The sequence below is a fragment of the Danio aesculapii genome, chromosome 21 (genome assembly GCF_903798145.1).
Source record: "Danio aesculapii chromosome 21, fDanAes4.1, whole genome shotgun sequence".
NCBI lineage: Eukaryota > Metazoa > Chordata > Actinopteri > Cypriniformes > Danionidae > Danio > Danio aesculapii.
In genome coordinates this window covers 42,090,291-42,106,764 of record NC_079455.1, presented here as the reverse complement: position 1 = coordinate 42,106,764, position 16,474 = coordinate 42,090,291, and the positions used below count along the sequence as shown (strand labels likewise).

At 35.0% G+C, this 16,474-nt stretch overlaps 1 protein-coding gene across 1 annotated transcript; it reads right to left on the bottom strand.

Annotated features, from left to right (window-relative positions):
- Nucleotides 1-5,573: 5,573 nt before the first annotated feature.
- Nucleotides 5,574-16,122, bottom strand: st6galnac4 (ST6 (alpha-N-acetyl-neuraminyl-2,3-beta-galactosyl-1,3)-N-acetylgalactosaminide alpha-2,6-sialyltransferase 4). The gene is made up of 6 exons (XM_056447107.1): nt 16,092-16,122; nt 15,773-15,844; nt 15,402-15,542; nt 12,715-13,124; nt 12,153-12,260; nt 5,574-6,630 (listed from the first exon to the last, which is right to left on the bottom strand). Exons 2-6 carry the CDS (start codon nt 15,782-15,784, stop codon nt 6,426-6,428), a joined length of 876 nt encoding a protein of 291 aa, XP_056303082.1. The 5' UTR covers nt 15,785-15,844; nt 16,092-16,122; the 3' UTR covers nt 5,574-6,425.
- Between the last annotated feature and the right edge of the window lie 352 nt (nt 16,123-16,474).

The window sequence follows — 16,474 nt, the reverse complement described above, 5'->3', positions numbered from 1 at the left end:
TTTTGCTTCATGTTGACATGATAGCATCACACAGTTGCTGCAGAGTTGTCGGCAGCACATCCATGATGCTAATCTCCCCACCACCGAGGTGCTCTATTGGGTTGTGATCAGGTGACTGTGGAGGCATTTAAGTACAGTGAACTCATTGATATTTTCTGTTTTTCAGACCATTCTCCGTAAACCCTAGAGATGGTTGTGCGTGAAATCCCAGTAGATCAGCAGTTTCTGAAATACTCAGACCAGCCCGTCCGGCACGAATAACCATGCCATGTTCAAAGTCACTTAAATCACCTTTCTTTATCATTCTGATGCTCGCTTTGAACTGCAGCAGATCGTGTTGACCATGTCTACATGCCTAAATAGATTGAGTTGCTGCCATGTGATTGGCTGATTAACGAGCAGTTGGACAAGTGTACCTAATAAAGTGGCCGGTGAGTAAGTGTGTGTGTGTGTGTGTGTGTGTGTGTGTGTGTGTGTGTGGTGCAAAATACACATTGAACCACAATAATTTTTGTATGCTTAAGTTTAATAAATGCAAAATATAAATTTGACATATATATCAACAGAGGCCTAAACTTAAGCCTCATTCATCAGAGACCAAAACATAAAAGAAAATGTAAATTATCACAGAATTACAGTTCAATCTTCAGATGAATCACTTTTAAAGGGCTGAACTGAACACGCAGTACCATAAGAGTCTCGTACATTTAAAACTAAACACTAAAAATACTTTCTGAAGACAAATGATTTATTTGATGATTTATAGATGTTCATATTTATATTAGGCTACGCGTTACAAAGTACAAAAAGACGACAGTGTGAAATACAGCAAATGAACACAGGAAATCATATGACATTAATCACAATGTGACCTCATTATTAATGGTGTAACAGATCACAAATCTCACGGTTTGGATCACATTATGGCTTTTTAAGTCATGGATCGGACCATTTTTCAGATCAGCCAAAAAGACGAAGAGACAAATGTCATTTGCTTTCCATTTATCACATACACAGTACTGCAAGACACTTTTGGTTTTAACAAACAGAACTCAGAAGCTGTAATTTTATTAAAATTAAAATGAAGAAATAATCAGATAAATAAAAATAAATTGTAAAAAAATTTGTACTGTGACAAATTCACTGTTACCACTACTGTTGCTGATAACGCTAAAGTAGAAATCCAACATTATAATTTGTACAACCCATATTTATTTTAGTCTCATTTTCAATAAATGATTCAGTTATTCACTCATAAAACTCGAGTTTCATTTCGAGATGAATCATTTTTGAAGAATGATTCAGTGGCATATTTTTGATGGCTGATTGTCGCCACCTTTTGATTAAATAATGTAATTGCTGCCTACAAATTTCATTCTTGAGCGTCAAGTTAAATCCACATGACTGTGATTTTAATCTTTACCATACACATCAGTGGTTTTATCTAAACTATAAACTGTTATCCCAGTACTTCAGTGTTATTTGACTATTTGTAAACTGAAGACTGAATCTCTTTCTTGATTTTTGGGTTTTTCAAACACAGTTGAATGCAGCGATTCGAAGTATTAATAAACATACACAAATCACCATCATTTATAATTTATGTTGCGTGGGTGTTGAGATCCCGATCTTTTAATGATTAGTCGTGATTCAATTAGTCGTGATTTTAATGATTCAACTTACACAATGCATTAATGCAGGTTAAAGTAGTGACAGAAAACACCTTTAATAACCTAAGAAACCCACCACGTCCCGAATAACCCACCACAACTTCTTCCGTCGTCATTATATTTCACAGGAAAGCCTAAATGCTTTCATACATGTGATTTGAATGGCGTGAGAGACAATCTCTCTGAGACTGTCACAAATTTAGGATTATTCTACGAGTAAAAACAAAGTATTAATCCATGGGTCACCTGTGTTCCGAACCGTGGGTTGTGATCTGTACGAATCACGGATTAACCGTGATCCGTTACACCCCTACTCCTTATACATCAGTTGTATTTTCTCGAGTTAAAACAAGACAAATAAACATTAATAAAACAAGAACACACACACACACACGTGCAATGTCCGAAAACTGAAAAATAACACAATTAGTTTCTGACGCAATGTTTTGCATCTTGTGATAAATACAAAAATAAACTTATCGAGTCATAAAAGTACAGTCACTCTTTCTTTTTTAAATCTTTACGTAAAAAACACGCTCCTGGGTTAGTTTGTATAATAGCGGCAAATGCTAAAACAGTGAAAATAATTTGCAAGCAGTATTTCTGCACACAGACACGCACGCTGTTGTCAAAATGGCAGTACGTTCTCTATAAATACACACAAAATAACTAAATAAAGATTAAAAAGTGCAATGATGGCAAGAGCTCAAGTCATTCTTTTCTTTGGAAAAATTAATTCTTAAAATGAATATCTTTGTTGTTGCGTTGGGCTTCAAACTATATATTTGCTGGTAAATTTGATAGGAAATCCCACAATAAAAACCATTGATATTCTATTATTTAGTACTAAAAGGTTTGCAGTATAATTAAAATTGTCCATTATCACGAAGAATCAAAATGTTTTGAGCACTTATATGATGGATATTATGATATGTGACATAATTATAAATGATAATACGACATTAATTGTCATATTTACAGAGCTAAGATCACAGTGCTATTTTACTGTAAGATTTTACTTTAAATATTAGTTACGCTTTCAGTACTTTGTTTTTTATTTTAAATATTCATAAATAGTTTTAATAAATTATAATATATTCTTTTTGTTTTGTACCTAACCATGTATACAGTGCTCAGCATAAATGAGTACACTCCATTTTGAAAATGAATAATTGTATTAATTTCTCAGTGAACATAGGTCATATATTTTGGTGCATTTGAACAAAACAGATTTATTTAATGGATATATTTATTAAATATTTAATTATTAAATATTTAATACTTATAATATACATTATTAAATATTTTAGTCACTAAACAGCTATAGAAATAGAAAGATTATACATTTAAATTGATGTAATTTATTGCAAAAGCTACAAAACTGTATATATTTTTGTGTTTCTCTTGATTTGCACTCTTTTTAAAGTATTTATTCCATGTTTTTCCCTAACATATAAATCTGCGCTACTAGTTTGTGGACCATTATCATTAGTTATTTTGTTAGATTAGCTCCAGATTTGGCTTCAGTACAGACTAATCTAATGTCTATGCACAAATATTATATTGTAAAGCTTCCTATAGAAATTATTAATCTAAATAAGAGATTTGTGTATTCGTATATACTGAACAATGTATATATAACTTATATAACTTAACCTAAAGTCAAAAATTACAAATATTTAGTTGCTAAAGTTTCAATTTTATTTCATTTAATTTTTCCAGTTCACATTTAGCAAAGGTTATAAAGGTCCCATGAAAATAAATACACTTTTTAGATGTCAGTATCAGTATTGTTAGTTTTTCTATAAGCAAAACAGTGACAAAATTCACATTTAGGAAATATAAAACTAATATAAACATGTAAAGCTTGCAGTTTGTCACTTCCACCTAAATGGATCAACAGTTTTGTACACGTCCCCTCATAGTTCAGTTTCTAATCAAATCAACCAATCCAATGCTCTCTATTATCTGACATACCCCGCCTCCTTCAAGATGCTTCTTATTTCATTATCATTTGATGCGCTTGATCTCAACCAAAATAAAATGCTATAGGCTGTTTTTTTTAAAAGGGAGGAGCTACACTATGTCCCGCCCTTCGTGTTTTGGTTGAGATTACGTCAAACATCGAATGAAAATACAGATTTCAAAGCTCTTCAAGGGACCTGATTTATGCTAACTTTAAAGAGGTGGTCTACAGTGTATTTTTAAGGCTTGGTTGTGTTTATAAGATGCAAAGCAGTGTGTGTTCATGCTTCACTTGTAGAAAATCAGATTATTTTTTCAGATATCTGAATTTGATTATATACTGTACTCAGCTAACATGAAAACGACTGTCATATTTCCATATTTCCCCACCCTCAGGAGGCTCTGATTGGTCAGCTAACATTATGTACTGTGATTTGCGAATTGGCTCCATGTCACGCCCCTACAAGCAGTCAGAGCAGCTGTTTGCAGTGTTAGCTGCCTGAATCAGACAGTAATGAAGAGCACACAGCTGAACCTCACGCCTGCTCTCAGAAATAAATTCTTACAGATGTCTTTCACATATATTCGGGTTATAAGCATGTGTAAGTAATATAAAACGTTCTCATATCTTCTGCGAGTTTGTTATTTGAGATGGTGAATGCAAGGAAAGCGGCAGCATAGAGACACATGCATAGAGAGACACTGCAGCGCTGCTGAAGATTGTGGGTGTTTACAGCGGTTTGACTGATAAATATGATTTTGTAGCTAAATTTCTAGCGGTGCCAAACAGCATTTCCCATTGTTTACATCCCCGTTAACCTCCTCGCTACAACATACCGATAATGCTAGAAATTGTGTGTGTAGTTGATCAATTTTAACAAATAAAAACACTTACAGCTTCATCGCTTGGAGGAGTTTTTAGCCGAATGCAGCACTGAACTGGGAGAGATTCTGGAAGCTCTCCTTTGTCAAATGCTAGAGCTATATATTTTGTAGAATTCTCTGAAACATAATTAAAATTAAACTGTAATATTACAGCATATTACATTTAAGAGATGTTGTTTATGTTCACACAGCTACATAACACATCAACTAAAGTTTAAAATATGATAATGTAGTGGACCACCACTTTAATAGGTCTTGTTGTGGAAAGTGAAATATCCTGTTTAGCTGGTTAACTGAGCAGATCAGTACTGTAGTCTGTTAGTGGTAGTAGTCTAGTAATAGATCAAAAACTTTGCATGCAAGGATTAAAACATGATTCTGCATTTGATCACTATCGCTGTGAATGAACAGTGAAGACTATTAATTATGGCTGATATGAGAGGTATTATGTGAGGCAGTTCAGTGGTTGAACATGAAAAGCAAAAGTAAACTTGAGATCAGACTAATGTAGAAAAGACAATCAAATGTTTGACACGGTCAGCAACACAGCAAAGCATTACTAAAGAGGCTTGTTATGAAGAATAATACGCAGAATTAAAGAGACAGTTCAAGCAGAAATGAATATACAGTTGAAGTCAGAATTATTAGCCCCCCCTTTCAATTTTTTTTTCTTTCTTAAATATTTCCCAAATGATGTTGAACAGAGCAAGGAAATTTTCACAGTATGTCTGATAATATTTTTTCTTCTGGGGAAAGTCTTATTTGTTTTATTTCGGCTAGAATAAAAGCAGTTTTTAATTTTTTAAAAACTATTTTAGGGACAAATTATTAGCCCCTTTAAGGTAATTTTTTTTCTGACTGTCTACAGAACAAACCATCATTCTTCAATAACTTGCCTAATTACCCTAACCTGCCTAGTTAACCTAATAAACCTAGTTAAGCCTTTAAATGTCACTTTAGCTGTATAGAAGTGTCTTTAAAAATAAATCTATCTATTATGTTTAGAAATGTGTTGAAGAAATCGCTCCTTTAAACAGAAAAAATAAACAGGGGGGCTAATAATTCAGGGGGGCTAATAATTCTGACTTCAACTGTAAGATGGTTCATTTTTCACCAAGATGAAGGTGATAGTAGGTGAAGTTTAGCTAAAAACTGTTTTACTTAATTAAAAAACAGTCACCTACCAGTACTCACTCAGCATGACAGCGAGTAAATTAACAGAACATTTTAATTACTACATGAACTGTCCTGTTAAAGGGGTCATGCACTGAGAATTCAAAATCCCCTTGATCTTTTGACCTATGAGAGTTCACAGTACTATGAAAACATCCTGTGAGTTTCAGAACTCAACACTTTGCAATTCCCCTAAAATCAGCTTATATTGAAGGCAGTGCACAAAAATGACAGGTTCTGGAATGTCTTACTATATGATGTAATAGGCTGGATAAGCTTAGCCTCCAAAGAAAATTGACACCTATTTTTTTCTTAACAGCCTGTTTACCCCTGTTAATATGCACAACTGTCAGCCAATCAAAGCAGTGGGCCTTTACTTTTGGGTCTACAATTGGCCACGCCCATCCAAACAGAACATTCTGATGAAAAACAGCACAGAAAATAGCCAGTTACTTATTAATGATGTTTTTTTTTTCATGTACAAAACTTAAAAACATCATAAACACACCTTAGAGAGTCCTTCAAATAAAAAAAACTAAGGTAGTTCATGACCCCATTAAAACTGAAGCAATAAAATCGTACCGAATATTAAAAAAAGGCAAAGCAGCAAGATTCGAAAGCCAAACTAATGGCTAGATATACATACTAAAAGCACCATAGTGGCTTGTGATATTAGCGTAAACATATACTAAAGCCTGTCCTACGTTTGACCACGTAGCAGAAGTGGTTGAATTAGGGAGGCTGGTGTTCCTGCGTTGTCCACGGTGGGTAAACGAAGCGTAGTTTCCCCTGAGATGCCCAGCGGCTGTAAATCAGTTTTTCTGTGATGAAGCGATGACCGCCTCTCTTGGCGTGTTCGTGAACACGGTACATGCGGCACTCGTCTAGACGCAGCGGCTCATAGTAGTGGTATGGCACAAATGAGTGGTTAGCATTACTGTAAACAAACCAGAGCAGAGATGTTAGCCGACTGCATCATGACAAATACAATTTTACATGAGACCTGCAAAAAAGCATGTATGCTAAGATATCCTGTTGACTCAATTCAAACTCAATGCTGGATCGGAATTTTGGGACAAAAGATACATAACTAATAATATTTTATTTATTGTTAGTTATAATATTAAAATTGATTTAATCCAAATGATTAAAAAAATATTATTTAAATCCAAAATGATTTATAAATCCATTTAGATGAAATATATAGATATGTGGAATTATATTTACTTCAAATTATGATTGTCAGTTATATCCTATAATGACCTATTAAAACTATATATATATATATACACACAGTTGAAGTCAGAATTATCTCCCCCCCTCATGATAAATGATGTTTAACAGAGTAAGGAAATTTTCACAGTATGTCTGATAATATTTTTTATTCTGGAAAGTCTTATTTGTTTTATTTTGGCTAGAATAAAAGCAGTATTTAATTTTTTAAAATCAATTTTAAGGTCAATATTATTAGCCCCTTTAAGCTATATTTTTTTCTGATGTGTCTTGAAAATATCTAGTCAAATATTATTTACTGTCATCATGGCAAAGATAAAATAAATCAGTTATTAGAAATGAGTTATTAAAACTGTTATGTTTAGAAATGTGCTGAAAAAAATCTTCTCTCTGTTAAACAGAAATTGGGGAAAAAATAAACGGGTGGGGGGGGCTAATAATTCTGACTTCAACTGTATTAATATATATAGAATTTTATAGAATTTTACCTATATATGTATATATTACAGCTGTTTATTTAAAACTTTAATAAATACTATGAAATACTATACATATAGTATTTTGAGAGAGAGAATATTTAAGTAAATATAAAAAACAATATTAAATGGTAAAAGTATTCATGTTTTTATCTCATTTGAGTTACAAATTACCTACTCCTATCGTCTAATCATGGTTGCGCTTCTCTCTTAGTGTTACTGGACCTCAGTGCTGCATTTGATACTTGATTCAATCATAATTTTCTCTTCTTGATAGGCTCAAAAATTATTTTGGCATTACTGGAACTGCATTGGCTTGGTTCAGGTCTTATCTATCTGAATATTATACATTTCTATCAGTTAATGAAGAGGCGGCATACCAATAAAAAGTACACTGTGGAGTACCAGTTCAGTTCTTGGGCCCTTACTTTTCACATTATTTATGCTAGCGCTAGGTGATATCATTAAAAAACAGGGAGTGAGTTTCCATTGTTATGCCGATGATACACTGGACTGGTGATGCTGGCCAAGTAAACATCCAGTGCATCTATCTGTCTGTTTCATCCATCCATCCATCCATCCATCCATTTAATCTATCTGTCTGTCTATTGGTCTATCTATCTATCTATCCATCCATCTTTCTTTCTGTCTGTCTTGTCTTGTCTTGTCTCGTCCGTCCGTCCGACCGTCCATCGATCCGTCTATCTATCTATCTATCTATCTATCTATCTATCTATCTATCTATCTATCTATCTATCTATCTATCTATCTATCTATCTATCTATCTATCTATCTATCTATCTATCTATCTATCTGTCTATCTTTCTGTTTGTCTCTATCTATCTATCTATCTATCTATCTATCTATCTATCTATCTATCTATCTATCTATCTATCTATCTGTCTGTCTGTCTGTCTGTCTGTCTGTCTGTCTGTCTGTCTGTCTGTCTGTCTGTCTGTCTGTCTGTCTGTCTGTCTATCTATCTATCTATCTATCTATCTATCTATCTATCTATCTATCTATCTATCTATCTGTCTGTCTATCTATCTATCTATGTTTCTGTTTGTCTGTCTGTATCTATCTATCTATCTATCTATCTATCTATCTATCTATCTATCTATCTATCTATCTATCTATCTATCTATCTATCTATCTATCTATCTATCTGTCTATCTATCTATCTATCTATCTATCTTTCTGTTTGTCTGTCTGTATCTATCTATCTATCTATCTGTCTGTCTGTCTGTCTGTCTGTCTGTCTGTCTGTCTGTCTGTCTGTCTGTCTGTCTGTCTGTCTGTCTGTCTCCATCTATCTATCTATCTATCTATCTATCTATCTATCTATCTATCTATCTATCTATCTATCTATCTATCTATCTCTCCTCTCAACCTCACAAAATTAACAGTTAACCCCTTCAGACCTGAATTATGTTCCAAATTTCAGAAAAATATAAAAGTATATTTTCAAAGTTCTTGAGGCTCCCATTAATGAGATCAAATTATTATTTTTTTAATTCATCACTCTTTAGGGGTATTTTTTTTTTGTCCATTGTAGTGGACATCAGGTCCAAACAGTTGTACTTCCCTAACATTATACCATCATAAAATAAAAAAAAAACCACACAAAAAAGTTAGTATACACTTGAAGTTTATTTTCAAGGTCACAAACATCAACAATGTAACATTTTCACTTTAATTTCTTGGTTTTTATTTTTAGATTGCACATTGTTTATAACAAACTAAACATCTTTAGAATCAATCAATTCAGTCATGTTAGACATGCACCCATTTTCTCTTTTTATGTCACAAACTAAACAGTATAACATTTCAACTTCAATTTTAGGGTTTTTACTTCCTAAATTGCACATTTGTTTATGAACTGAACATCTGCGATTAAATCAAGTGGTCATGTTAGAGTCATTTTCGGTGTGCCTCTTTGAAACAATTTCTCTGTGACAAAGCAATAGTGCACCTTGCACTTATCACAGAAGACATGTGTTTTTCCAGAACAACCTGGCAGTTTGCATCTTGTTGCTTCTTTTTTCCCATCATAATTTGGCATGTGGTCCACCATATCTTTTTGGACTTCAGGAACTGGCCCACGTTCCATTGCACCTCTTTTTTCTCTAGTTGCATTATGGGGAGTAGGGTCGGTACTGGTGGTGTCAGAATTGCTTGGTCTTCCTCGTTTTCTTGAAACATGCGGCTTCCCAGCACACACAAGCACTTCAGCCACATTCATTTTGAAATCAAGAAGATCCATGATTTTCTGTGGCTGAGTTCCCTTGCTTTCATGGTCTCTGCGATACTCAAGCCAACTGTTCACCACAGCAAAATCAAAGGCATGAAAAATCATGCGCAGTGGCCATTTGCGAGATCTGATATCAATCCTGTAAAGGCTGATTAGTTGATCAAGCTTGTCCACCCCTCCCATGGCCTTGTTGTATTTCTTCACAACCTCTGGACGCTTGACCTTCAGATACTGCTTCTCTTTTTGATCCCACCTCTGAACTTCATCTTCTTCTCCAACACCAACAAAGTTGGAAGCCAGCACAACAGAGCGATTATCAAACCACTTCACCAGAACAATCTTTCCATCTCTACTTCGAACTTGATCATGGTTTCCCCGCTCTTTCTTTGACATTTCCTTGTCTGTCTTTAGTGGAGGATTTGCAAAACGACAAATCCTTGCTGTTCCAGCAGCATGGATTTTCTTTTCTGCAAGAACTTCAAGAACATTGTAAGTGGTGAAGTAATTGTCAAAATAGATCTTATGGTTGGGAGCCTTGATTCTCTGGCACAAGTGCGTGACAACAGAAGCGCCATGGCCTAAAACCTTTTTGCTTTGCTCAGAAAGCTCTGTTGTGGCACCTTGGTAGATGAGGAAATCATAAGCAAGCCCACTTTTGCCACAAAGGAAATACAACTTCACTCCCCATGGTGTAGGTTTCCCTTTGACATACTGGAGCACAGAGAGTTTTCCCCTGAAAGGCACAATCTGCTCATCAACACAAAGCTCTTCCTCCAGTTGTAGCTGCAGACAGCGTTTTCTTATGGACTCATAGAGTGGCCTGACCTTAAAGAACACATCAGTGTCTTCCGGAGGCCTCTCATAGTTGTTCACAACATGCAGGTTGGAGCGGAGCTGAAAAAAACGATCTCGAGACATGGTATCCTTGAAAATTCCAATACTGATTCTGGAGGACCAGTACATTCTCACTCTGGGAATACCAAGCACGCCCATCGCCATATGTAGGCCAACAAGGACTTCAATCTCAGAAGCTGAAGCATGTTTGTAACCCTTGACTGCCTTTTGTTCCGCATATATATTGGTCATTGTGCTCATCAGTTCAAACATCTCACTTGGAACATACTGCTTGAAGTAGCCATATGGTGTTAGTGGCTCAGGAGGGTCAGTGGAAGGACTTTCCCATGTAGTCTGTACTGGGGTAAAGGGGGTCTGACGCCAATGAATATCACTTTTCTTTGTGACATTACAAAGTAATGGTTCTACATCTGCATCATGATCTTCTCTGTCTTCTTGATCCTGACTTTCCTCTGCCTCAACCTCAATTTCTCCCCCTACCTCTGGTAACAGTGGCTCATCTCTGTCTTGCCCTGAAATTGTTAGCAGAAACTGCCCCTTACAAAACAACATAAATGTTTTATATTCTAATTCATATTGATACAATATTATAAAACCATATATGCAGATAAATGGTATAGCAGAATTCAATTAATTGAGGAGCATTTCATTGTAATAAAAGCCTTAACTAATTAATTAACGAACTATCCCTAATCCTACACGTACCAACTGTTGGAGATCTATCAACTGTATCTCCATCTTCCTCACCACTCAACATATTGTCCACATCTGAGACATTTCCATCTGCTATACATTCAAGGACTTCAAGAACTGTGTACTCTGCATATGAAATAGTTTCAACAAAAAATTAGTGCATTGATATACATTTTGAATATAAAAAAGCTCGATCAGCATTGCTGGAGATTTAATTTTAATAACAGACCTTTGAACCCACTGTCCATCGTAATGGACAAACATATTTGAAAAAATCCTGATCTAAAGCTTGCAATTCTACAATCGATTTGTAACTTTAATTAGTAAGTTAAATCCCTCTTTTTTACATACAATCTATGAAATATCTGCAAACATATCAATACATCTGAATAAAACCATGTAAATGTGGCTTACTTCTGTGTTTGGAATGAAGTGCTGCCATGCTGCTTTTTAGTTCAGTGGATTTTTTTCAAATTACATCATGCAGAGCCTTACTGCCATTTGATTGGATGAAAAATGTCCACTTTCATGGACTGTAGGCTTAAAATTTGGTGAAATGCTCCGGAAGTGAAAAAAACATGGGATGTCATGTGATGTCCATTGTAATGGACGCAGGGTCTGAAGGGGTTAAATTTACTAGAACTTCGATAATAAGCTGCTTTGACACATTCTACATTGTAAACAAGCTATAGAAATAAAGAATAATTTAATAGAAATTTGAATGTAGAAAGCAATTTCCAAAAAAAATGTAAAAACATTACTAATTTTGTAATTATTAATAAAAAATAACTTATGATGTGAGACAAAAATATATATATTTTTATATATTAATAATTTAATTAGCCGTTTACTCTAATACAATACATACTACCTAATATATACTACTATATATATAACAAATGCATTCTCTGTGTTCTTCACAATGAAACTCATAAAAATAACTGAACTCACCTGCAATAAGAGCCATCAATCATTCCATAAACCAGAATACTGTCACACACCTCCAGAGCCAAAATCATGGTGAAAAACCCTGTACTCAGAAACGCTCCTGATTTCATCCTGACAGACAGAACATATCATCATGTAGTTTTTATTTAATGCCATGTCAGCAGCAACAACAGCAATTTTATGGCAAATAAATAAATATTCAATTTACAAACACAAACAAATGAATACAGAAATTATATTTGAATTTTAACGTTCATATATGAGGAAATTTCCACAATTGTGCTGGTGACACTTTGCTGAATGTCTCTTTGAGTGGGTTCATTTCATTAAAAAGCCCTCTGCATTCATTATAAGCAGGACAGTCCAATGGAATGTGTTTTTCAGTAATATGAACTGTGCAGAACAAACACTCAGTGTCCCAAACAACATCTGGTAAAAATCCCTTGATCAACCCAAGTCTTAAAATTTTATATAATTTATCATTCTTCCATGTCCTGACAGAAAGAGGGAAACCTTTATCACGTTTACAATTACATGCTTGCTGGATTACATGCTGAGAAATTACCTGTTTTTGCCGGTTTCATTTTGAAACACACTGTCGCAGTACTGCACCTTCTCTCTGGTGATGGTGTGTACGTGTGAATGCGGATATTTCTTGGCCAGCGTCACCAGTGCATTAAAGGTTTTGCCCTTTCCATCCTGCCGCATGTTTTTCTCAGGGCCCCAGATCACATATTTAGTGTCCGCCTCTCGTCTGAAGAAATAGCCCTGCTGGCGCACCAGGAGCGGGACGCTGGTGTGAGAGACGACTCGCAGACTCGTCCTGTTCCCCACGTCAGCCTCATACCCGGCGGTCGGGGCCACGTTCATCCGGATCACACAGTCCTGCTGGTCGATCTCTGGCCCTCGTCCGCCGCCCAACATCTGCCCCGAACTCGACACCACGGCACAGCGGCCACAGTGGAAGTCCAGAAGCTTGAGAGTGAAAATACATTACATGGAGACAAATCAATCCATCCATCCATCCATCTATCCATCCATCATCAGTATTTGTCTATCCATCCATCTATCTTTCTTTCTGTCTGTCTTGTCTCGTCCATCCATCCATCCATCCATCCATCCATCATCAGTATTTGTCTATCAATCCATCTTTCTTTCTGTCTGTCTGTCTGTCTGTCTGTCTTGTCTCGTCCATCCATCCATCTATCTATCATCAATATTTGTCTATCCATCCATCTATCTTTCTTTCTGTCTATCTTGTCTCGTCCGTCCATCTATCCATCCATCCATCATCAGTATTTGTCTATCCATCCATCTTTCTTTCTGTCTGTCTGTCTGTCTGTCTGTCTTGTCTCGTCCATCCATCCATCCATGCATCCATCTATCTATCATCAGTATTTGTCTATCCATCCATCTATCTTTCTGTCTGTCTTGTCTCGTCCGTCCATCCATCCATCCATCCATCCATCCATCCATCCATCCATCCATCCATCCATCCATCCATCCATCCATCCATCCATCCATCCATCTATCTATCTATCTATCTATCTATCTATCTATCTATCTATCTATCTATCTATCTATCTGTCTATCTATCTGTCTCATCCGTCCATCCATCCATCCATCTATCCATCCATCTATCTATCAGTATCTTGCTATCCATCTATGTATCTGTCTGTCTGTCTGTCTCGCCCGTCCATCCATCCGTCCAGCCATCCATCCATCCATCTATCTTTCTTTCTGTCTGCCTTGTCTCGTCCATCCATCCATCCATCCATCCATCCATTTCTTGCTTCATTTTATATTATTTACGACCTTTATGGATAATGCTTTGTTGTACAGTTTTATGTTCTCTTTATATACTTTGACCAGTCCATCCAGTTACTATTTACATGCACCATTCACTCTCAGAAAAACAAGGTACACAGTGGTACAAATATTTAATATAGTTTTGTACCTTTGTAAAAGTTGTATTTGGTACAAAACCTAATATGGTACAGAAAAGACCTTGTATGATACTGTTCTGTATATCTTTTATGGTACAATTGCAATGAAGCTACCCAACTGTTCTCATAAAAAAAGGTACGTAAGTGTTGGACAACTCCTTCTTTATTACAATATCTATGAAAATAAATATTACTGGAAAGGCAAAGTGATTTATGAATGATTTCCATTTTAAAACATGAATCATGATTTAAAAGCATACAGTATGTTTAAAGAAGCGTATAAACACTAATTATTAAGTTCTATAATATAAAACAACTGGTAAAGCAAAACTATACAGTAGGTATTGTAAACTAAACATTTAAAGCATTTTAATAATCATTTGGTAAATATTTTCTGATAAATACATGCTCATTATTGATATCCGCACATTTTGGCATTTGCTTTCCACTACACACGTGAGCTGGCAAAAGTCCTGCATGTGCAAAGTGTTCCTGCAGACATTTTATATTGTAAAGCTAATCAGACATTGTGCAGATCTCCTCACAAAACTTTTGCATAAACTATTTCTATTTTAAAATTAAGTAAATTAAATGAACTTTTAAATGATTACAAAGGTATTGTGTGAAAATTGGAGAAGAAAGTAAGTTTATATTGTAGATGGGAGAACGTGTTTCTGTAACATTTTTGTGAAAAGTGTTGTGAAATGTTTAGTAAAAAATAGATCTTTTGATTTATGTTAAAGTATTTTTTATTCTTTATCGTAAGTGGAAAAGGTGCATTTACACAAATAAAAACTTTTTAAAAAAACATTGTTTATAAATATATTTGATGTTTTATATTTATTGAAAATAATTGACACATTTTGGATATACAGTAGCAAAATGCATTTAAATAGTTCTTGAAGGAACACATTTAACACTGTTAGGGTATAAGTGTCTTGTCACTGTAATGGTACCTTAATGGATCAGATTTGTACCTTTGGTAAAGGTAATGTATCTGCAGGTTTTAAAACAGGTACATTTTGGTTTCCCATGGAACAGATCATGTCCTTAAAGGTACAAACTGCAATGGTACAAATGTGTTTCTTTGTCTCAAGGTACAATTCTGTTCCATAAAAAGGTACTGCCCCAATGACAAGGGTTTGTGCTTTCTTTGGTACAACATTGTATCATTTTTTTCTGAGAGTGTACATACACACGTACACACACACACACACACATACACACACACATACACAACTGGCTCTAGCTGACTAAACTGTACGTATGTAAATTGTATGCAAGTTAAATGTGCATTGCAACTTACATTAGATTTCGAGCGGGTTTTCGGATGAATCCTCACATATCCCTGGAGGCCAGTTTTCATGGCGAAGCCAGATCTCATCATATAACGGTACCACAATATCAAACACACTGAGAGCAGGACAAGGCAGAGCCAGTAAAACCTCTAAGGACCAAAGAGGATCAGAAGCAAGAGACTTTGAGGACAGCACAAGTCTTAAGCAATACACAAACTGTTCTTAATTATTATAAATATGTTCAAATCACATAATTGAAATGTATTATACACATAGACATGGGCTAGACATGGGATATTTTTTTTCATTGTGATATATTGCGATTATGAACAATTCTGAGACAAAAGTCCAGAATAGTGAGAGATAAAGAAGGCAATACCTGGGATTTCATGTCGTATTGAGATTGAAACTCCCACCCAGGTGCTCAACTAGGGAGGAACGCCTCATTTTCCTACAAATAAATGATAAACACAGAGTTACAAAGTCATAATGTCAAATATTTTGTACAATTCTGTGACTGAGCTGCAGAAGAAACCTGCTGACAGCATAAACACATCGCGACGGAACAACGGTAAACACAACATGACATCAATACAGCGCTTTATATAATTATATGACATTTAGTAGCATGTTAATGCATGAAATGTCGTGAAAACTGCAGATAAACACATAATTAGCTCTAAGATTAGCCTTCTCACATTTTTCATTGGCACGGTAATATTTACGTTCCGACAAGGAAACGCGGAAGTACTTTCGTTCCGCTTCTAAGTGTAATTATGGAAATTAATAATAATAGGCGGTTCATTCCGCTGTGGCGACCCCGGATTAATAAAGGGACTGAGCCAGAAAAAAATGACTGAATAATAATAATAATAATAATAATAATAATAATAATATAAGCTTGAACTAAATTAAATATTAAACATTTTAGAATTATACAGAGCACCAAAACCATAATTTGTCACCACGATAATCTGAAACCCGCTAAATGAAAGAAATAATAATCATATAATTATTATACACATACAAAATGTATTCTGTAAAAGATTAATTTCTTACCAATTTAAAAGTAAATTATTGT

What these genes read in the sequence shown, in the direction of transcription:
- st6galnac4 (XM_056447107.1), bottom strand. An exon ending in AAACCCGCTCGAAATCTAAT is followed by an intron (nt 13,125 to 15,401) that starts GTAAGTTGCAAT and finishes TTCACTCTCAAG; the next exon opens with CTTCTGGACTTCCACTGTGG. An exon ending in AATGAAACCGGCAAAAACAG is followed by an intron (nt 12,261 to 12,714) that starts GTAATTTCTCAG and finishes TCTGTCTGTCAG; the next exon opens with GATGAAATCAGGAGCGTTTC.